The sequence below is a fragment of the Oncorhynchus gorbuscha genome, linkage group LG16 (assembly GCF_021184085.1).
Source record: "Oncorhynchus gorbuscha isolate QuinsamMale2020 ecotype Even-year linkage group LG16, OgorEven_v1.0, whole genome shotgun sequence".
In the NCBI taxonomy this organism is placed as follows: Eukaryota; Metazoa; Chordata; class Actinopteri; order Salmoniformes; family Salmonidae; genus Oncorhynchus; species Oncorhynchus gorbuscha.
In genome coordinates, this window is record NC_060188.1 from 3,212,678 (window position 1) to 3,236,797 (window position 24,120).

Genomic DNA, 24,120 nt, shown 5'->3' on the forward strand with positions numbered 1-24,120 from the left:
GACCAGGAGTCCCATAAGGTGACCAGGAGTCCCATAAGGTGACCAGGAGTCCCATAAGGTGACTAGGAGTCCCATAAGGTGACCAGGAGTCCCATAAGGTGACCAGGAGTCCCATAAGGTGACCAGGAGTCCCATAAGGTGACTAGGAGTCCCATAAGGTGACTAGGAGTCCCATAAGGTGACCAGGAGTCCCATAAGGTGTGACCAGGAGTCCCATAAGGTGACCAGGAGTCCCATAAGGTGACCAGGAGTCCCATAAGGTGACTAGGAGTCCCATAAGGTGACCAGGAGTCCCATAAGGTGACCAGGAGTCCCATAAGGTGACCAGGAGTCCCATAAGGTGACTAGGAGTCCCATAAGGTGACCAGGAGTCCCATAAGGTGGCCAGGAGTCCCATAAGGTGACCAGGAGTCCCATAAGGTGACCAGGAGTCCCATAAGGTGACCAGGAGTCCCATAAGGTGACCAGGAGTCCCATAAGGTGACTAGGAGTCCCATAAGGTGACCAGGAGTCCCATAAGGTGACCAGGAGTCCCATAAGGTGGCCCAGGGTTAGGGGGGGTTTGACCAGGGCACCTCTTCCCCAGTGAGGGCCTTTCCTGTCTGTTCTCCCCCGGCCTCTGCCTTCTCCACCACTCCATCCCAGTCATGCTGGTCTTCCAAGTCCTCCTTCCATACTAACCCCTTGTTAACTTGGCTAGCAAGCTACAATGCTCTCGGTTAAACCAAAGATACTGATAACTTTTATATGTGGTTAAACGTTACCTACTAACTAGCTAGCTAGCTACAATGCTCTTCGTTAAACCAAAGATACTGGTAACTTTTATATATAGTTAACTACTAACTAGCTAGATAATGTTAGCAGATACATTGTAGAAATAGGCTGGGTTTAGCCATAATCATTTTGACTTTGTGGCTGTGTTCACTAGAGTTCATTTGCTCGAATTTTCATCTGTAACAAAATTATAGTACAAGATTGCTGTTAGTAGAGCAGGAGTTTTTGGTGTGGGAGGAGAAATCCATGTGGAGATGTGGTGAACAGAACAAAACCCAAATCTGTGCTCTCAAATTAATATTTTGCGTGCATCAATGATGTTCTTCTCACTCAAAGTCACAATTGCAACTCAGGTTTAATTTGCCCCGCTGCCTGTGTGCTCGCTACACTCATCCTCTGCTCGCTCAACAACAATCTGGCTCTCGACTGGTCTGTGTACTCGCTGCACTCATCCTCTACCCGCTCAACAACATTCTGGCTCTCGACTGGTCTGTGTACTCGCTGCACTCATCCTCTGCCCGCTCAACAACATTCTGGCTCTCGACTGGTCTGTGTACTCGCTGCACTCATCCTCTGCCCGCTCAACAACATTCTGGCTCTCGACTGGTCTGTGTACTCGCTGCACTCATCCTCTGCGCGCTCAACAACATTCTGGCTCTCGACTGGTCTGTGTACTCGCTGCACTCATCCACTGCCCGCTCAACAACATTCTGGCTCTCGACTGGTCTGTGTACTCGCTGCACTCATCCTCTGCCCGCTCAACAACATTCTGGCTCTCGACTGGTCTGTGTACTCGCTGCACTCATCCTCTGCTCGCTCAACAACATTCTGACTCTCGACTGGTCTGTGTACTCGCTGCACTCATCCTCTGTTCGCTCAACAACATTCTGGCTCTCGACTGGTCTGTGTACTCGCTGCACTCATCCTCTGCTCGCTCAACAACATTCTGGCTCTCGACTGGTCTGTGTGCTCGCTGCACTCATCCTCCGCTTGCTCAACCACATTCTGTCTCTCGACTGGTCTGTGCGCTCTCCGCACTCATCCTCTGCTCGCAGGACACATCCTCTAAGCTCTCGACTCTCGACTTTGCTAGCTCAATGATGTTTCATCTTGCTCGACAGCGCCATCTTGCACGCAATGGACTTTAGAGGCTGATTTGATGCCATAGAGACAGCGGACGTCACCGACACTTTTTTAATGTGAGCGGGTTTAATGTGAGCGGGTTTAATGTGAGTGGGTTTAATGTGAGCGGGTTTAATGTGAGCGGGTTTAATGTGAGCGGGTTTAATGTGAGTGGGTTTAATGTGAGCGGGTTTAATGTGAGCGGGTTTAATGTGAGCGGGTTTAATGTGAGTGGGTTTAATGTGAGCGGGTTTAATGTGAGTGGGTTTAATGTGAGCGGGTTTAACGTGAGCGGGTTTAATGTGAGTGGGTTTAATGTGAGTGGGTTTAACGTGAGCAGGTTTAATGTGAGTGGGTTTAATGTGAGTGGGTTTAATGTGAGCGGGTTTAATGTGAGCGGGTTTAATGTGAGCGGGTTTAATGTGAGCGGGTTTAATGTGAGTGGGTTTAATGTGAGCGGGTTTAATGTGAGCGGGTTTAATGTGAGCGGGTTTAATGTGAGCGGGTTTAAAGTGAGCGGGTTTAATGTGAGCGGGTTTAATGTGAGCGGGTTTAATGTGAGCGGGTTTAGATGTAATCTGAGGTTTACTGATCGGGTTTTGAGCGTCCCAGACGGTTTATATTTTCAAACCTGTTTGATTTTATCGGCACAAAATCTGCAATGCTCTTTAGTGTGAGATGTACAACGACAGGTTTTTGAGAACGGTGTTCAGCAATAGGTTTAATGAGAGGTCTCCAGAGAAGAAGCCAGGGAGATGATGAGGTTGGGTTTAATAAACTAACGTAGCAGGTTTAAATAAACGGGTTCCCCTCGTGTGCTGGTCTGGATGAAAATTTAACAAAAGGAGCCTTAACATCTTTCCAGCATCCGGTTTGTTGTGGACTCGGCAGAGGCTCTTCACATATAGTATTCTTAATGGTATGGTATCTCATCACCCAGGTTTAACTGAGTCTCAGTTTAATGATGACTCGGTTTACTACTGCTATGCATTTGTCCTTAACTTTGTTTACACTAAAGTGGGTTTAATGTGAAATTGTTTAGCTCAGAGTTCTCAAGTCATATTATTCAATACAACATGGTAGTTATTGGCGGGTATTTCAACTCTTTATGGCAAGTTTGAATGCCTGACTGAAATGTTTATGAGCCACAGTTCATTCTAGCTAATCAGGTTAACATCATCACTGTTATCACATCATTGTTTTGGTATGGAGAATCCTCACCACCAAGTTGAAGAATGTTTTAGTGTGTGTGGGTGTACTGTGCCACATGGGTTTACGTTGGCAAGACAAACAAATACAGGAAAGTTGGTTGTTTATGAAGGCTCAGTGATGTTAGGTTTAAAAGTGGGTTTAGTGTATGCCTGGGTTTAACTACAGTAATGGATGTTACTGTTTCATGGAGCCACGGGTTTAATGTCAACAAATGGAATCACTTACACGTTATGTTTTAATTGAATCCAGCCACAGACTTAAAAAGAGTGGGTTTAACAAATCATTTTGTGAGCGGGTTCAAATTTCACATTGTTTAAAGTTGAGAGTTTATCATTCAGGCAAGGTTTAATGAGACTGGGGTATAACGTGAGCAGGTTTAATATGGGTGGGACAGCCTCATGTATAGGCCCCTAAGACCAAGGACATCCAGAACCATCAGAGGAACTGTTTTTTTAAACCTGTTTGCTTCCCAAATCATTCATGTCAGTGGTTGACAGTATACAGGTATTATTGCATGCTGAGTGGAACCAATGGCAGTGAAATGAGTTTTACATCTGGTCATGATCAGTTTCCTATATGTTATTCAGGTAAGTTCAGAGAAGTAGATTGGGAGATGATGTATCATCATTGGTAAGTTAATTGGCCTGGTATCAGTTGGTGTAGTTGGTTGGCCTGGATCATCGTTGGTGTAGTTGATTGGCTGAGTATATTAACAAAAAGCTGGTTGGCTTTATCATCTGGTTGGTGTAGTCTGCATTGGCTCTATCATCATATGTAGTTCTTTGGCTTGGTATCATCCACCCAGTTGATTGGCTTGAGTATCATCAGGGTGATGTTGGTTGGCTTGCATCATCGTTGGTGTAGTTTGGTTGGCTAAATATCCTCGTTGGTGTAGTTGGTTGGCTTGGTACAGCTCGTTGGTGTAGTAGTGGCTTGGTATCAAGTAATATTATCATCGTTGGTGTAGTTGATTGGCTAAGTATCCTCGTTGGTGTAGCTGGCAAGCCTGGTATCATCGTTGGTGTAAATGATTTATGGTATCCACAGGTCATTCTGGCTGGTATCATCAGGTAACATCATTCACTGTATCATCATTGTTTTGGTTGGCTTGGTATCATCACCAAAGTGAAGTTGTTGGCTTGGTATCCTCGTTGGTGTACTGGTTGGCCTGGTATCATCGTTGGTGTAGTTGATTGGCTTGACAAACAAATACAGGTGTAGCTGGTTGTTTATGGTATCATCGATGTTAGTTGATTTAGGTATCCTCGTTAGTGTAGCTGGTTGGCCTGGTATCATCGTAATGGTGTTAGTTGATTGGCTTGGTATCCTCAAACATAATGTAGCTGGAATGGCCTGGTATCATCGTTATGTTTATTAATTGTATCCAGCCACAGGTGTAGCTGGTTGGCCTGGTATCATCGTTGGTGTAGTTGATTGGCTTAGCTGGTTGAGGTATCCTCGTTGGTGTAGCTGGTTGGCCTGGTATCAGTTGTGTAGTTGATTGGCTGGTATCATTTGGTGTAACATAATGAGACTGGTATCACGTCCAGGTATAATATGGCTTGACAGCCACAGTGTAGTTGGTTGGCTTGGTATCATCGAACCATTGGTGTAGTTAATTGGCTTCCCATCATCATTCATGTCAGTGGTTGACAGTATCATCAGGTGTAGTTGATGGCTGGTATCCAATCGTTGCAGTGTAAATGGAATTGGCCTGGTATCATCAGTTTCCTAGTTGATTGGCTTCATTCAGGTTGGTGTAGTAGATTGGCTTGGTATCATCGTTGGTGTAGTAGATTGGCTTGGTATCATCGTTGGTGTAGTTGGTTGGCTTGGTATCATCGTTGGTGTAGTAGATTGGCTTGGTATCATCGTTGGTGTAGTTGGTTGGCCTGGTATCATCGTTGGTGTAGTTGATTGGCTTGGTATCATCGTTGGTGTAGCTGATTGGCTTGGTATCATTTTTGGTGTAGTTGATTGGCTTGGTATCATCGTTGGTGTAGTTGATTGGCTTGGTATCATCGTTGGTGTAGTTGATTGGCTTGGTATCATCGTTGGTGTAGTTGGTTGGCTTGGTATCATCGTTGGTGTAGTTGATTGGCTTGGTATCATCGTTGGTGTAGCTGATTGGCTTGGTATCATCGTTGGTGTAGTTGATTGGCTTGGTATCATCGTTGGTGTAGCTGATTGTCTTGGTATCATCGTTGGTGTAGCTGATTGGCTTGGTATCATCGTTGGTGTAGCTGATTGGCTTGGTATCATCGTTGGTGTAGCTGATTGGCTTGGTATCATCGTTGGGTAGCTGATTGGCTTGGTATCATCGTTGGTGTAGCTGATTGTCTTGGTATCATCGTTGGTGTAGCTGATTGGCTTGGTATCATCATCGGTGTAGTTGATTGGCTTGGTATCATCGTTGGTGTAGCTGATTGGCTTGGTATCATCGTTGGTGTAGCTGATTGTCTTGGTATCATCGTTGGTGTAGCTGATTGGCTTGGTATCATCATCTGGTGTAGTTGATTGGCTTGGTATCATCGTTGGTGTAGTTGATTGGCTTGGTATCATCATTGGTGTAGTGATTGGCTTGGTATCATCGTTGGTGTAGTTGATTGGCTTGGTATGGTTATCTGAATGTGAAAGGGTTATGGTGTAGTTGCATTGGCTTGGTATCATCGTTGGTGTAGTTGATTGGCTTGGTATCATTGTTGGTGGAGTAACGAAGGAGACTGAGAAGCCTTGGGTTTCATGTTGGACAAAGAAAGCAATTCCCTTGGTATCCACAGTGGATGGGTTGGCTGGCCATTCAGGCTGGTTGTCTTCCAGCCAAGACAGAGGTGGATAAAGCTCCATCCAGAAAGACATTCCCTTGGTCTCCATCCAGAAAGACATTCCCTGGCTCCATCCAGAAAGACATTCCCTACAGCTCCATCCAGACATTCACTCCAGAAAGACATTCCCTTGTCTCCATCCAGAAAGACATTCCCTTGTCTCCATCCAGAAAGACATTCCCTTGTCTCCATCCAGAAAGACATTCCCTTGTCTCCATCCATGTGTCCATGTTGGGACCAGAGTTGATGACATTAACCTGTTCCAGACCAGCTCTCACCCTCCCAACCCCATGAGTCAGCCAACATGCAGGGAAATGTAAGCAAGCTAAGCTCTTAAGCCCTCCAGGGGTGTCTGCTGCTCTCCTGGGCCCTGGTAGAATGTTGGGAGAACATGGGTAGAACGTTACAACAGGGTCTCGTGTTCTAATTCCTAATTCTATGGTCTGGTGCATCAGTGTGGTCTGCTGGTGAGTGGAGAACGCTCTGTCTTTCACCATCTATTTCTCAGTACTGAGACGTTGGTTTGATTTTACTAATAGGTTTTCAGTCAAAACTTTAAACATGTTAGTCATGAAGCAAGCTGTCTGGCTGTCTGGGTAGCAGAAAAATGTCATGTAAAATGTAAAACTAAAAACAGACTGTATTTTACACACGCAAACACATGCACACACGCGTACTTACTCACTACGCACATGTACTCACACACACATGCATACACTTTCCCTTTCTCTCACACACACACAAATATACACACACACACTCTCGCTTTTCACTCTCACACACACACACATACACACACACACACACACACACACACACTCTCGCTTTCTCTCTCTCTCTCTCTCTCTCTCTCTCTCTCTCTCTCTCTCTCTCTCTCTCTCTCTCTCTCTCTCTCTCTCTCTCTCTCTCTCTCTCTCTCTCACACACACACACACACACACACACACACACACACACACACACACACACACACACACACACACACACACACACACACACACACACACACACACACACACACACACACACACACACACACACACACACACACACACACACCCAGGAGGGAGTGGATGGCGAGAGCCAGAGAATTCCTTTAATCAAGCTGTTTACTCTTGGGAGATCAATGCATCACTCGCTTGAGAACATTTCTCCCCTTTTAAGAGAAAATATGAAATTATATTAAATTAGAGGCAGCAGCAGCAGCAGGCCTCATCAGACACTTCCAGACTAAAGACACCCTTGGTCTTGAATCACTGTATAATTTCCATATGCAAACGTAATGCTGCTGCTGCCTGGGAGCAGACTGGGGTGACGCCGTCTCTCTCTCTCCAGCTCTCTTTGTCAATATTTTTTTGACTCTTCCTTTCTCTCTCTCTCTATCTCTGTCTCTCTCTCTCTATCTCTGTCTCTCTCTGTCTCTCTCTCTCTCTCTCTCTCTCTCTCTCTCTCTCTCTCTCTCTCTCTCTCTCTCTCTCTCTCTCTCTCTCTCTCTCTCTCTCTCTCTCTCTCTCTCTCTCTCTATCTCTGTCTCTCTCTCTCTCTCTCTCTCTCTCTCTCTCTCTCTCTCTCTCTCTCTCTCTCTCTCTCTCTCTCTCTCTCTCTCTCTCTCTCTCTCTCTCTCTCTCTCTCTCTCTCCCTCTCGCTCTCTCTTTCGCCCTCTCTCTCCCTCTCTCTCCCTTTCTCTCTCTCGTTCTCCCTCTCTCTCTCTCTCTCTCTCTCTCTCTCTCCCTCTCTCTCTCTCTCTCTCTCTCTCTCTCTCTCTCTCTCTCTCTCTCTCTCTCTCTCTCTCTCTCTCTCTCTTGCTCTCTCTCCCTCTCTCTCTCTCTCTCTCTCTCTCTCTCTCTCTCTCTCTCTCTCTCTCTCTCTCTCTCTCTCTCTCTCTCTCTCTCCCTCTCTCTCCTCTCTCCCTGTCCCTCTCTCCCTCTCTCCCTCTCTCTCGAGGAGATCTCATCTACAATGAGGTATAATGTAACACACATACATACTCTCTCACTCTCTCTCCCTCTCTCTCTCTCTCTCTCTCTCTCTCTCTCTCTCTCCCCTCTCTCTCTCTCTCTCTCTCTCTCTCTCCTCTCTCTCTCTCTCTCTCTCTCTCTCTCTCTCTCTCTCTCTCCTTCCCTCCCTCTCGCTCTCTCTATCTCTCCCTCTCCTCTCTCCCTCCCTCCCTCCCTCCCTCCCTCCCTCCCTCCCTCCCTCCCTCACCCTCTCTCATCTCCCTCTCCTCTCTCTCTCTCTCTCCCTCGCTCTCTCTCGCCCTCTCTCTCTCTCCCTCTTCCTCTCCCTCTCCTCTCTCCCTCCCTCCCTCTCTCTCTCCCTCTCCCTCTCTCTCATCTCCCTCATTGCCCACTGAGATGTAAATAGGAGCGTAGTGTAGCAGAGTGGGTCTAGACTTGTCAGAAAGCACCTGTTGATCACAGTGAAGTCAGAATGAAGGAAAGTCCCCTACTATGTGGCTGGGTGAGGTGGTCACAGCTACTGCACAGTGTGATATTGTCTGATACTGTTGTTCACACCTCAAGTACAAGGAGATATTACACATCTACAATGAGGTATAATGTAACACACATACTTATCATTTCCTTAATGGCTGACATTTCTCCATTCACCCCCTCTTTGAGTGTTTGGGCACAATAATTTGCCAAGCACACACACACACACACACACACACACACACACACACACACACACACACACACACACACACACACACACACACACACACACACACACACACACACACACACACACACACACACACACACACACACACACACACACACACACACACAGTGCTTTACACCTCCCACCTACTGCACGGTACTGTTACCACTAATGGGCCCAGTGGCCCACCATTAAAGCCCATGTTTTAGAACTGTTGTTGGAGCTGCTTCTCTCCTTGTCCACCTGTTTCTGCCTTCTGCTTCTGTATTCTGTTTCCTGTCTCCTGTTACATGTTCTAACTCTGTTTTCTCTTCTACAGGGTAGCACACTGAGGAAGAGGAAGATGTACGAAGAGTTCCTGAGCAAGGTCTCCATCCTCGGTGAGTGTGTGTGTGTGCGTATGCGTGCATACGTGTGTGTACATGTTGGTTTGTTGGAGATTGCATTTGATATGAGAGGCGTATGCGTGTTTTTATGTGTGTGTGTACCTGTGTTTTTATGTGTGTGTACCTGTGTGTTTTTGTGTGTGTGTTTTTGTGTGTGTGTGTACCTGTGTGTTTTTATGTGTGTGTGTACTTGTGTGTTTTTATGTGTGTGTGTACCTGTGTGTTTATGTGTGTGTACCTGTGTTTTTATGTGTGTGTACCTGTGTGTTTTTATGTGTGTGTGTACCTGTGTGTTTTTATGTGTGTGTGTACCTGTGTGTTTTTATGTTTGTGTACCTGTGTGTTTTTATGTGTGTACCTGTGTGTTTATGTGTGTGTACCTGTGTGTTTGTGTGTGTGTACCTCTGTATTTTTATGTGTGTGTGTATCTGTGTGTTTTTGTGTGTGTGTGTACCTGTGTGTTTTTATGTGTGTGTGTACCTGTGTGTTTTTATGTGTGTGTACCTGTGTGTTTTTAGGTGTGTGTGTGTACCTGTGTGTTTATGTGTGTGTGTGTACCTGTGTGTTTTTATGTGTGTACCTGTGTGTTTTGTGTGTGTGTACCTGTGTGTTTTTATGTGTGTACCTGTGTGTTTTTGTGTGTGTGTACCTGTGTGTTTTTAGGAGTGTGTGTGTACCTGTGTGTTTATATGTGTGTTACCTGTGTGTTTTTAGGAGTGTGTGTGTACCTGTGTGTTTTTTTGTGTGTGTGTACCTGTGTGTTTTTTGTGTGTGTGTACCTGTGTGTTTTTATGTGTGTGTACCTGTGTGTTTTTATGTGTGTGTGTACCTGTGTGTTTTTATGTGTGTGTGTACCTGTGTTTTTATGTGTGTGTGTACCTGTGTGTTTTTATGTGTGTGTGGCCCTGTGTGTTTATATGTGTGTGTACCTGTGTGTTTTTATGTGTGTGTGTACCTGTGTGTTTATATGTGTGTGTGTACCTGTGTTTTTATGTGTGTGTGTACCTGTGTGTTTTTATGTGTGTGTGTACCTGTGTGTTTTTATGTGTGTGTGTACCTGTGTGTTTTTATGTGTGTGTGTACCTGTGTGTGTTTTTATGTGTGTGTACCTGTGTGTTTTTATGTGTGTGTGTACCTGTGTTTTTATGTGTTTGTGTACATGTGTGTTTATATGTGTGTGTACCTGTGTGTTTTTATATGTGTGTACCTGTGTGTTTTTATGTGTGTGTGTACCTGTGTGTTTTTATATGTGTGTGTGTACCTGTGTGTTTTATATGTGTGTGTGTACCTGTGTGTTTTTATGTGTGTGTGTACCTGTGTGTTTTTATGTGTGTGTGTACCTGTGTGTTTTTATGTGTGTGTACCTGTGTGTTTTTATGTGTGTGTACCTGTGTGTTTTTATGTGTGTGTACCTGTGTGTTTTTATATTAAATCAAATCAACGTGTATTGGTTGGTTACACAGATTTGCAGATGTTGTTGCAGGTGCAGAGAAATGCTTGTGTTTCTAGCTCCAACAGCTCCAACAGTGCAGCAATACCTAGCAATAAAACACCAATACACACATCATCAAAAAATAATAAATGGCCATTATTTTGGATTTGGTCCCCCTTTTGCTGCAATAACAGCCTCCACTCTTCTGGGAAGTCTTTCCACTAGATGTTGGAACATTGCTGCGGGGACTTGCTTCCATTCAGCCACAAGAGCATTAGTGAGGTCAGGCTCTAATGTTGGGCATTCGGCCTGGCTGCAGTGTTCCAACTCATCCAAAGGGTGCTGGATGGGTTTGAGGTCAGGGCTCTGTGCAGGCCAGTCAAGTTCTTCCACACCAATCTCGACAAAAAATCATTTCTGTATGGACCTCGCTTTGTGCATGGGGGAATTGTCATGCTGAAACAGTACAGGGCCTTCCCCAAACTGTTGCTATAAAGTTGGGATCACAAAATGGTCTAGAATGTCATTCCCTTCACTGGAACTAAGGGGTCTGTAACCCAAACCATGAAAAACAACCCCAGTGTGTGTGTGTGTGTGTGTGTGTGTGTGTGTGTGTGTGTGTGTGTGTGTGTGTGTGTGTGTGTGTGTGTGTGTGTGTGTGTGTGTGTGTGTGTGTGTGTGTGTGTGTGTGTGTGTGTGTGTGTGTGTGTGTGTGTGTGTGTAGAGGACATGCCTCCTGTGTGGGGTTATTATCTGGCTGAGTAAACACACAGGGCCTCTTTTCCTCCTCCTCTTCATCCTCCTCCTCCTCTTCATCCTCCTCCTCCTCTTCCTCCTCCCCTCTTCCTCCTCCTCCTCTTCATCCTCCTCCTCTTCCTCCTCCTCCTCAGCTCTATCCTCATCTAACTCTCATTTACTTTTCCCCCATGAACCTCCTTTTACGGCCTCAACGAGGCCCGTATTCAAACACCCACCTCTCTCTTCAAACTTATTTTCTTCCCTCTCTTTTCTCCTCCCTCCTTTGAGGAGGAAGAGAGGGAGGGAGGAAGGGATGGAGGCAGGAGTGTTTTTGTTTGTCTTTGAATTTGGCGAAAGCCACGAAACTGGGTACAATCCCTTGATGTTGTTTAGGGTTAAAAGGGGAAGAGAATAACATGCTCTCTGGTGGCAGACACACAGGCAGACACACACACACACTCTCTCTCTTTTACCCAGACACACACCCAATGACCAGTGTGCCGCCAGTGAAGGGGTTAGTTAAGTGGGGTGAAGGCTCTGCAGAGTGTGAAATGATGATACTGTGAGGAGACTGACAGAGACTGGTTCACATTACCACTGTGTTAGCTGTTAGTTACTTCAACATCGTAATAATAATATAATAATAATAATCTAGAGGATCTCACTATGGTGATACAATAGTCTAGTGCAGGGGTTTCTAACTCATTCCATGGAGAGCCTAGTGTCTGCTGGTTTTAGTTTATTCCTTTCAATTAAGCCCTAGACAACCAAGTGAGGGGAGTTCTTTAGTAATTAGTAAGATTAACTCATCAATCAAGTACAAGGGAGGAGCGAAAACCTGCAGACTCTCGGTCCTCTGTGGAATGAGTTTGACATGTGGTCTAGAGAGAGAGAGAGACACATCGAGACACTGTTGCCCTAGAGCACACACAAAAAACGATACATACCTCTGCCTAAACATCAGCACCACAGGTAACTTCCAGATGTGAATGATCTGAGAGACAAGGCAAGAAGGGCATTCTATGTCATCAAAAGGAACATCAAATTTGACATACCAATTCATACCAAACCCATTGCCCTTCATGGTTGTGTGGTCAGGGGTCCGCCCACCAACCAATAATTCACAAAATGGGACAAACACCAAATATCTTCAATGTGCAACTTAAACCCACTAATTATCCAAATCCAGAAAAGAGAGGTTAAATTCTACAACCACCTAAATGGAAGCGATTTCCAAACAAAGCCATCACCTACAGAGAGTTGAACCTGAAGAAGAGTCCCCTAAGCAAGCTGGTCCTGGGGTTCTGTTCACAAACACAAACAGACCCCACAGATCCCCAGGACAGCAACACAATTACACCCAACCAAATCATGAGAAAACGGAAAGATAATTACTTGACACATTGGAAAGAATTTACAAAAAAACAGAGTGAACTAGAATGCTATTTGGCCCTAAACAGAGAGTACACAGTGGCAGAATACCTGACCATTGTGACTGACCCAAACTTAAGGAAAGCTTTGACTATGTACAAACTCAGTGATCATAGCCTTGCTATTGAGAAAGCCATCTTCTCTTGAGAGCCATGTCAGCCTATGTGCACACTGCCCACAAAGTGAAGTGGAAACTGAGCTGCACAGATCCACAAGAAAAGATCAACCAGTGAAGAACAAACACCATTGTAAATACAACCCATATTCATGTTTATTTATTTTCCATGTTGTACTTTAACTATTTGCACATCGTTCCAACACTGTATGAATTATATGACATTTGAAATGTCTTTATTTTTTGGAACTTTTGTGAGTGTAATGTTTACTGTTAATTTGTGTTGTTTATTTCACTTCTGTTTATTATCTACTTCACTTGCTTTGGTGATGTTAACATGTGTTTGCCGTGCCAATAACGCCCACACACAACAAGCTCTCACAGTCCCACTGCAGAACCAGACGCTTGTCCGTAAACGTCAAATGTTGAAGGTTAAGTTTAGGCATTCATTCGGAATGGTTAAGTTGAGGGCTACATTTCGGGATAGGTATGGAGCCGCAGCTCACCCACACAACTCACATAACCCTTAACTTGAAAGGTAAACCTATGAATTGGATAATAATATTGGAGTTAAATTTAGTCATTGTGGTTGTCAGTGATGGTTCACTATACTATATATGGCTGAATTATGCATTCATGTACTCAGCGCATTTCCAAGTATAAGACCTTTTTATAGCCAAGACCTGAAAATACCCTCACCTTCTAGAAACATCCACTCTGCTGAATCACTCCTTCAGAGCCCTGTGTAGTCTTCTACTGAAATGCTACTGTACTGCTACACAGTATACACACCCTGATGTGGTCATACACTATGAATGGTGGCTGTTCGTCCTGTCTCTTTACTTGGAAAATGGGGGAGAGGAGGGAGGATGAGGGAGGGGGAGAGAAGATGGAGAGAAGGGAGATGGAGGAGGAGGAGGAGGAGGAGGGGGAGATGAGATGATGAGGAGGGAGATGGAGGAAGAGGAGGGGGAGAGGGAGGAGGGAGGGGGAGGAGAGGAGGGAGGGGGAGGAGATGGAGATGGAGAGGAGGGAGATGGGAGAGCAGGAGGGGGAATGGAGGGGAGGGAGGGGGAGGAGAGGACGGATGGAGCAAGATGGGGGGAGAGGGGGGAGGAGGGAGAAGAGGGACGGGGGAGAGGAGGGAGAGGAGAGATGGGGAGAGGAGGAGGAGATGGGAGGGAGGTAATGTCTCTTGCTGAGTGAGTGGATTAGTGTGAGGTAGGAAGGAGGGGAGTTGCCCCAATTACATATGAGTGTTTAAACAGGAGCCATTATCTACTGTGGCCAGCACAGCGGGGGACGCTCACACACACACACACACACACACACACACACACACACACACACACACACACACACACACACACACACACACACACACACACACACACACACACACACACACACACACACACACACACACACACACACACACACACACACACACTTATTCCCCAACACTGCTGCATAGGGACCAGTAGAAATCAGCACTGACAGTGCCTTCCTATTTCCCCTCTGTCAATAAGCCAATTGGATATTCCCTACACTGAAGTGTAGTCACCTACATTCTAACACTCAGCACCAATCATACTGGACACAGTCGTCTCCCGCAAACTGTATTAAAGAGATCATCTAATAGTCAGATCTTTGTGTGATGAAACCTCAACCCATTGACTGACTACAGTACACACTAACTCAAGTATGCATTGAGGGCCTGTCTCTCAACATAGGAGTGTGTGTGTGTGTGTGTGTGTGTGTGTGTGTGTGTGTGTGTGTGTGTGTGTGTGTGTGTGTGTGTGTGTGTGTGTGTGTGTGTGTGTGTGTGTGTGTGTGTGTGTGTGTGTGTGTGTGTGTGTGTGTGTGTGTGTGTGTGTGTGTGTGTGTGTGTGTGTGTGTGTTCGTATGGCCTAATATTAGTGTTTGTCTCTGTTGTTGACCCTCTTGTCCCCCTGCAGAGTCTCTGGACAAGTGGGAGCGTCTGACTGTAGCTGATTCTCTGGAGCCAGTCCAGTTTGAGGACGGGGAGAAGATCGTGGTACAGGGAGACCCCGGAGATGACTTCTTCATCATCACAGAGGTACAGGAGTGTGTGTGTTTGTGTGTACGCATGTCTTTTTCTGGTTGTCACTAGCTTCCACAGCCACAAAGTCGTCAATATGGCTAAACCTCACCTATTTCTACAATGTATCTTCTTAAAATTAGATTTGAACCCTAACCTTAACCACACTGCTAACCTTATGCCTAACCTTCACATTAAAATAAAAACAAAAAGCTAATTTCTGTAGCCAATTTTGACTTTGTGGCTGTAGAATCTGACTTTGTGGCTGTAGAATCTGACTTTGTGGCTGTAGAATCCTACTTTGTGGCTGTAGAATCTGACTTTGTGGCTGTAGAATCTGACTTTGTGGCTGTAGAATCTGACTTTGTGGCTGTAGAATCTGACTTTGTGGCTGTAGAATCCTACTTTGTGGCTGTAGAATCTGACTTTGTGGCTGTAGAATCCTACTTTGTGGCTGTAGAATCTGACTTTGTGGCTGTAGAATCCGACTTTGTGTCACTGTGTCAGTGAGTGTGATATGTGTGATGTGTTAGTGTGATGTGTCAGTGTGTGTGATGTGTCACAGTGTCAGTGTGTGTGATGTGTCAGTGTGTCAGTGTGTGTGATGTGTCAGTGTGTCAGTGTGATGTGCTCTTTGTATATCTGTGGATACGTGTGTATCATTGTCTATGATGGAAGTCCAGTGTCTTGTTGTATATCAATACTTCCTCTTGCCTGAGATCAGAACTGATGACATCCTTATTGGCTCCAGGAGACAGACGAAGTGGCGTTGTGAGGTGTGTGTGTTTGTGTGCGTGGTGCATGCGTGTGTTCTGAGGGAGAGTGTGAATGAGTGGGAGGTTTGGGAGAAGGGGGCTGGTCACACTGCTAGGTTTGTGGTTGTGTGGAGCAGGGCCCCTTAGAGCAGGGCCCCTTAGAGCAGGGCCCCTTAGAGCAGGGCCCCTTAGAGCAGGGCCCCTTAGAGCAGGGCCCCTTAGAGCAGGGCCCCTTAGAGCAGGGCCCCTTAGAGCAGGGCCCCCCACCTGACAGCCAGTCAGTCAGCCTAACACACTTTTGATTAACTCCATAGTTTACAAGGGGTTCCATCAGGGTCAAGCCAAGAGGACCAGTGTGTGTGAGGGGGGTCGTCTGTCCTTTTTTTGGTCTGTTGTTTTCACCTCCTGTTTCTCATCCTTTCACAACCCTGACCTCCTGTTTAAACTTGGCTTGCTCTCATTCCTTTCCTCTCTCCCCCTCTCCTTCTCATCTCTCTTTCTCTCTCTCTCTCTCTCTCTCTCTCTCTCTCTCTCTCTCTCTCTCTCTCTCTCTCTCTCTCTCTCTCTCTCTCTCTCTCTCTCTCTCCCTCTCCTTCTCATATCTATTTCCTTCTCTCTCTCTCTCTCTCTCTCTCTCTCTCTCTCTCTCTCTCTCTCTCTCTCTCTCTCTCTCTCTCTCTCTCTCTCTCTCTCTCTTTCTCATATCTATTTCCCTCTCTCTCTTCTCTCTCTCTCCCCCTCTCCTTCTCTCTCTACCTCTTAGTCTCTTTCTCTACCTCCCTCTCTTCCTTACGCTCTCTCTCTATCCCTCCAAACCTCACTCTCCATCTCTACCCTTCTCGCTCTACCTTCTCTCTCTCTCTTTTACCTCATATTCCCCCTCCCCCTCTCTCTTTCTCTCTCAGCCCTAACAATAGCCCCAGTGATTGGTAGCTAGCTAGCATGGAGCTCTGTGAGCCAAGCCCCAGTAAGGCGCAGCTGAGACTGGAGGGCTGGAGGGGTATTATCAGGCTGCTGAGTGAAGTATCCCTCTGTTTGGCTCTCTCTCCATCTCCACCTGCACCAATGAGCCTGCAGCACTGGAGCCACAGCCCTCCCTCTCTACCTCCTTCCTTCCCTCACTTTCTACATTCCTCTCCCATCTTCTCTAGTCTGGAAGTCAACTGCATTGATTGTGCTGTCTTCTCCTCGTTTCGAGATCGACTGTGCTATCCTCTCCCTGTTTCTAGATCGACTGTGCTGTCCTCTCCCTGTTTTTAGATCGACTGTGCTGTCCTCTCCTCGTTTCTAGATCGACTGTGCTGTCCTGTCCTCGTTTCTAGATCGACTGTGCTGTCCTCTCCTTGTTTCTAGATCGACTGTGCTGTCCTCTCCTCGTTTCTAGATTGACTGTGCTGTCCTCCCTCTATTTCTAAATTGACCGTGTTGTCCTCTCTCTGTTTCTAGATCGACTGTTGTCCTCTCCCTGTTTCTAGATTGACTGTTGTCCTCTCCCTGTTTCTAGATCGACTGTGCTGTCCTCTCCCTGTTTCTAGATCGACTGTGCTGTCTTCTCCCTGTTTCTAGATAGACTGTGCTGTCCTCTCCCTGTTTCTAGATCGACTGTGCTGTCCTCTCCTCGTTTCTAGATCGACTGTGCTGTCCTCTCCCTGTTTCTAGATTGCCTGTTCCATCCCCCTCATAGTCTCTAGATTCCATTACAGGTCAGGTGATGTGAGAGAGAGAAGAGAGGCAGGTCACATACTACAGAGTCTAGACTTCCAGTTGTAGGCTAAGGCCCTGACTAAAGGCATAGTAGAGACCGGTCTGGAGAGGAGATACACACACTGAGAGCAGAAAGCACAGAGAGAGATGAACCAAAAGGGAAAGAGACTGTTTTTGCAGAGAGTGAGAGAGAGAGCGCTTGTCTGACTCTGGACTTCCCCTCCAGCGGGCCCTCAGCCCAGTCAGTCCATTCCTCTGTCCCCCTGTGTATTCTCTGGTCCCTGTGTGTCTGACAGATCAGGACCCCACTGAACATGGCCCTTTTTAAACAGGAACAGGCATCTGGTGTCATTTCTAAAGCCCCAGGAAAAGAATAGGGGAAATTTCCCATTGAAAGCCGAAAAAGCCCTATATTTCTCACTGGTTTAATTTCAGAGGGACATCCAGGCCTCCTGTCTTTTATATCATCTGTCTGAGTCACTCTTTCATTCCTTTCTCATGGGTGACAGCATGGGTATCCCATGTCAGGGTGTCCGCGGGTCCTTAAAGAGGCTTAAAAAGTATTTGTAACGGTTTTCTAGGTGTGAAGGAGAGTCGGACCAAAATGCAGCGTGTAGATTGTGATCCATGTTTTAATAAACAAACGTAACACGAATCTAAATACAAACACTACAAAAAAACAATAAACGTAACGAAAATCGACTGGCAGATCCTGGCCGACTGGCAGATCTGGAAGAGTCTGGTTGACTGGCAGATCTGGAAGAGTCTGGTTGACTGGCAGATCTGGAAGAGTCTGGTTGACTGGCAGATCTGGAAGAGTCTGGTTGACTGGCAGATCTGGAAGAGACTGGTTGACTGGCAGATCTGGAAGAGTCTGGTTGACTGGCAGATCTGGAAGAGACTGGTTGACTGGCAGATCTGGAAGAGACTGGTTGACTGGCAGATCTGGAAGAGTCTGGCTGACTGGCAGATCTGGAAGAGACTGGTTGACTGGCAGATCTGGAAGAGTCTGGTTGACTGGCAGATCTGGAAGAGTCTGGCTGACTGGCGGATCCTGGCAGACTGAAAGATCTGGCTGCTCCACGCAGACTGGCGGCTCTGGCTGCTCCACGCTGACTGGCGGCTCTGGCTGCTCCATGTAGGCTGACAGCTCTGGTGAATTCTTACAGACTGGCAGCTCTGGCGGCTCCATGCAGACTGGCAGCTCCTTGCAGACTGGCAGCTCCTTACAGACTGGCAGCTCCTTGCAGACTGACAGCTCCTTGCAGACTGACAGCTCCTTGCAGACTGACAGCTCCGTGCAGACTGGCAGCTCCTTGCAGACTGACAGCTCCTTACAGACTGACAGCTCCTTGCAGACTGACAGCTCCTTGCAGACTGACAGCTCCTTGTAGACTGACAGCTCCGTGCAGACTGGCAGCTCCTTGCAGACTGGCATCTCCTCAGACTGGCATCTCCTTGCAGACTGGCAGCTCCTTGCAGACTGGCAGCTCTGGCTGCCTCATGCAGACTGACAGCCCTGGCTGCTCCATGCAGACTGACAGCTCTGGCTGCTCCATGCAGACTGACAGCTCTGGCTGCTCCATGCAGACTGACAGCTCTGGCTGCTCCATGCAGACTGACAGCTCTGGCTGCTCCATGCAGACTGACAGCTCTGGCTGCTCCATGCAGACTGACAGCTCTGGCTGCTTCATGCAGACTGACAGCTCTGGCTGCTCCATGCAGACTGACAGCTCTGGCTGCTCCATGTAGACTGACAGCTCTGGCTGCTCCATGCAGACTGACAGCTCTGGCTGCTCCATGCAGACTGACAGCTCTGGCTGCACTGAACAGGCGGGAGACTCCGACAGCGCAGGAGAGGCGAGGCGCACTGTAGGCCTGATGCGTGGTGCTGGCACTGGTGGTACTGAACCGAGGACACGCACAGGAAGCCTGGTGCGGGGAGCTGCTACCGGAGGGCTGGGGTGTGGAGGTGGTACTGGATAGACCGGACCGTGCTGGAGCTTTTGAGCACCGAGCCTGCCCAACCTTACCTGGTTGAATACTCTCGGTCGCCCTGCCAGTGCGGTGAGGTGGAATAGCCGGTACTGGGCTATGCAGGCGAACCGGAGACACCGAGCGCAAGGCTGGTGTCATGTAAGCCGGCCCAAGGAGACGCACTGGGGACCAGATGCGTAGAGCCGGCTTCATGGCATTTGGCTCGACGCTCAATCTAGCCCGGCCGATACGCGGAGCTGGAATATACCGCACCGGGCTATGCACCGCACTGGGGACACCGTGCGTACCACTGCATAACACGGTGCCTGCCCGATCTCTCTAGCCCCCCGGTAACCACAGGAAGTTAGCGTAGGTCTCCTACCTAGCGTAGCCCTACTCCCTGTGACCCTCCCCCAATACATTTTTGGGGCTGACTCTCGGGCTTCCATCCGCTACGCCGTGCTGCCTCCTCATACCTGCGCCTCCCAGCTTTTACCGCCTCCAGTTCTTCCTTGGGGCGGCGATATTCTCCAGGCTGAGCCCAGGGTCCTTTACTGTCCAGTTCTTCCTCCAATGTCCATTTCTCCAGGTGGTGCAGCCTCTCCCACTGCAGCTGCTGCTGCTCCTGCTGCTGCTGCCTCTGTTGCCTCTCCTGTGGCTCTTGCCTGTTGACATGCTGCTTGGTCCGTTTGTGGTGGGTGATTCTGTAACGGTTTTCTAGGTGTGAAGGAGAGTCGGACCAAAATGCAGCGTGTAGATTGTGATCCATGTTTTAATAAACAAATGTAACACGAATCTAAATACAAACACTACAAAAAACAATAAACGTAACGAAAACTGAAACAGCCTATACTTGTGTACACTAACACATAGACAGGAACAAGGACACTAAGGACAATCACCCACGACAAACTCAAAGAATATGGCTGCCTAAATATGGTTCCCAATCAGAGACAACGATAAACACCTGCCTCTGATTGAGAACCACTCCAGACAGCCATAGACTTTGCTAGATACCCCACTAAGCTACAATCCCAATACCAACACCAAAACCCCAAGACAAAACACACCACAATACAAAAACCCCATGCCACACCCTGGCCTGACCCAATACATGAAGATAAACACAAAATACTTTGACCAGGGCGTGACAGTATTACATTCATTTATCTGATTTAAAGGCCTTAATACGTCTTAAAATGTCTTAAATTAAGTTTGAAAAGGTTTCAGTTCAATTATTTAAAAAATATTAATATTTTACATTTCGGCTTCAATATTTATTTTTTAATTTTAAATGCGTTATGCACTATGTGGGTTGTAATGCTGTAACAACACAGACTAAAACCATGCATAGAAGTCCCATGATGGTGGTAACTGCCCATTACTGATTATCACCTATTAACCACCATTTATTACCATTACTTTACAATATTTCAGTTGTCTATATTACATTTGTTTATTTGATGACTTTATTATTTCATTCCAAGTCATCTCATCTCTATAGAGCTGCTGCCTATGCTGTCAACAATCACTATCTCAGTAGTTCAAAGTAAAATACTTCTGAATACCAACTATCAATCACTTAGATCATGTATTCTCAGGTAGAGATTCCTCTCGAAGCAACTGCTCTCTCTGTTTCCCCTCTTGATCATGAATTTTTCTGTCTCTTATGTAGCAGGCGTAAAAGAAACACCGACCGGACAAGTAGTCACACAATGGATTATGGTAATTGTAGTTAATTATCACATTTTCTGCACTAAACTATGTAGAACATTGTCCTGTTGGAAACTACAATTCCCTACTACATCACACAGTTTGGGTATGATCTGATTAACTCTAGAGAATTGTATTTATTTATTTTTATTTAACTATGCAAGTCAGTTGACAACAAATTCTTATTTACAATGACAGCCTAGGAACAGTGGGTTAACTGCCTTGTTCAGGGGAAGAACGACAGATGTGTACCTTATCAGCTCTGGGATATCATCTAGCAACGTTTGGTTACTGGCCCAGTGCTCTAACCACTACGCTACCTGCCGCCCCACAGAGAAACTGCCGGTCAATGTGCACTATCTGAAATGGAATTCAAATAATTGAACCAATGTGAGTCAGTGACATTTTGGTTAGTTTCTCAGAACTAGTAATTGAGATGATGCTCCAGCCGAATGGAGCAGTGACTATATCAAGTAGCCTATATGGGCCTGTACTGTTAGATCAATCGCATGGCTATCTGGCAGTAAATATCATATTTACACTTAGCAATCTAGCTAATGTGTTTTGAGTTCCCACTTCCTCAGGTGCTAAATGATGTAGCATAGGCATAGCACACGAAAACATAGAGGGCAAATGCATCTCTAAAAAGCCAAACACATTATTCTGGGTCCTATTTTGACATGGTGCAAATCATAATATCCATAATGCATTTCCTGAATATATCAGATGAAATAGCTAACTTCTTTCATGTCTTACTTGGCACTGTAAAAATACAGTGTAGAGCCTTCCTGCTTAGATACCTTGCTTCAAAGTATAGCCATTTGATACCTTATTCACTGAATGAAGGAATTATTTGATTAGACGATTTGGTTGTAGGCTAATGTTCTGATGTCATAGCATAACACCTCCAGGAGAGCCACTGGGTGTGGAGATGTTTGTTCCAGCCCTACTCTAACATCCCCATACCACTGTTACTGTATAAAACACATGTGGTCAACTCTCTATCTGAAGAGCTAGGCCACTGGGTGTGGAGATGTTTGTTCCAGCCCTACTCTAACATCCCCATACCACTGTTACTGTATAAAACACATTGGTCAACTCTCTATCTGAAGAGCTAGGCCACTGGGTGTGGAGATGTTTGTTCCAGCCCTACTCTAACATCCCCATACCACTGTTACTGTATAAAACACATGTGGTCAACTCTCTATCTGAAGAGCTAGGCCACTGGGTGTGGAGATGTTTGTTCCAGCCCTACTCTAACATCCCCATACCACTGTTACTGTATAAAACACATGTGGTCAACTCTCTATCTGAAGAGCTAGGCCACTGGGTGTGGAGATGTTTGTTCCAGCCCTACTCTAACATCCCCATACCACTGTTACTGTATAAAACACATGTGGTCAACTCTCTATCTGAAGAGCTAGGCCACTGGGTGTGGAGATGTTTGTTCCAGCCACTGGGTGTGGAGATGTTTGTTCCAGCCCTACTCTAACATCCCCATACCACTGTTACTGTATAAAACACATGTGGTCAACTCTCTATCTGAAGAGCTAGGCCACTGGGTGTGGAGATGTTTGTTCCAGCCCTACTCTAACATCCCCATACCACTGTTACTGTATAAAACACATGTGGTCAACTCTCTATCTGAAGAGCTAGGCCACTGGGTGTGGAGATGTTTGTTCCAGCCCTACTCTAACATCCCCATACCACTGTTACTGTATAAAACACATGTGGTCAACTCTCTATCTGAAGAGCTAGGCCACTGGGTGTGGAGATGTTTGTTCCAGCCCTACTCTAACATCCCCATACCACTGTTACTGTATAAAACACATGTGGTCAACTCTCTATCTGAAGAGCTAGGCCACTGGGTGTGGAGATGTTTGTTCCAGCCCTACTCTAACATCCCCATACCACTGTTACTGTATAAAACACATGTGGTCAACTCTCTATCTGAAGAGCTAGGCCACTGGGTGTGGAGATGTTTGTTCCAGCCCTACTCTAACATCCCCATACCACTGTTACTGTATAAAACACATGTGGTCAACTCTCTATCTGAAGAGCTAGGCCACTGGGTGTGGAGATGTTTGTTCCAGCCCTACTCTAACATCCCCATACCACTGTTACTGTATAAAACACATGTGGTCAACTCTCTATCTGAAGAGCTAGGCCACTGGGTGTGGAGATGTTTGTTCCAGCCCTACTCTAACATCCCCATACCACTGTTACTGTATAAAACACATGTGGTCAACTCTCTATCTGAAGAGCTAGGCCACTGGGTGTGGAGATGTTTGTTCCAGCCCTACTCTAACATCCCCATACCACTGTTACTGTATAAAACACATGTGGTCAACTCTCTATCTGAAGAGCTAGGCCACTGGGTGTGGAGATGTTTGTTCCAGCCCTACTCTAACATCCCCATACCACTGTTACTGTATAAAACACATGTGGTCAACTCTCTATCTGAAGAGCTAGGCCACTGGGTGTGGAGATGTTTGTTCCAGCCCTACTCTAACATCCCCATACCACTGTTACTGTATAAAACACATGTGGTCAACTCTCTATCTGAAGAGCTAGGCCACTGGGTGTGGAGATGTTTGTTCCAGCCCTACTCTAACATCCCCATACCACTGTTACTGTATAAAACACATGTGGTCAACTCTCTATCTGAAGAGCTAGGCCACTGGGTGTGGAGATGTTTGTTCCAGCCCTACTCTAACATCCCATACCACTGTTACTGTATAAAACACATGTGGTCAACTCTCTATCTGAAGAGCTAGGCCACTGGGTGTGGAGATGTTTGTTCCAGCCCTACTCTAACATCCCCATACCACTGTTACTGTATAAAACACATGTGGTCAACTCTCTATCTGAAGAGCTAGGCCACTGGGTGTGGAGATGTTTGTTCCAGCCCTACTCTAACATCCCCATACCACTGTTACTGTATAAAACACATGTGGTCAACTCTCTATCTGAAGAGCTAGGCCACTGGGTGTGGAGATGTTTGTTCCAGCCCTACTCTAACATCCCCATACCACTGTTACTGTATAAAACACATGTGGTCAACTCTCTATCTGAAGAGCTAGGCCACTGGGTGTGGAGATGTTTGTTCCAGCCCTACTCTAACATCCCCATACCACTGTTACTGTATAAAACACATGTGGTCAACTCTCTATCTGAAGAGCTAGGCCACTGGGTGTGGAGATGTTTGTT

General features: G+C 46.4%; 1 protein-coding gene across 1 annotated transcript in view; it reads left to right on the forward strand.

Annotated features, from left to right (window-relative positions):
- LOC123999673 (cAMP-dependent protein kinase type I-beta regulatory subunit-like) overlaps nt 1-24,120 on the forward strand; it is a 432,723-nt gene that overhangs the window by 219,594 nt on the left and 189,009 nt on the right. The window contains 2 exon segments of the mRNA XM_046305653.1: nt 8,917-8,977; nt 14,658-14,779. Coding sequence (XP_046161609.1) covers nt 8,917-8,977; nt 14,658-14,779 — 183 coding nt within the window.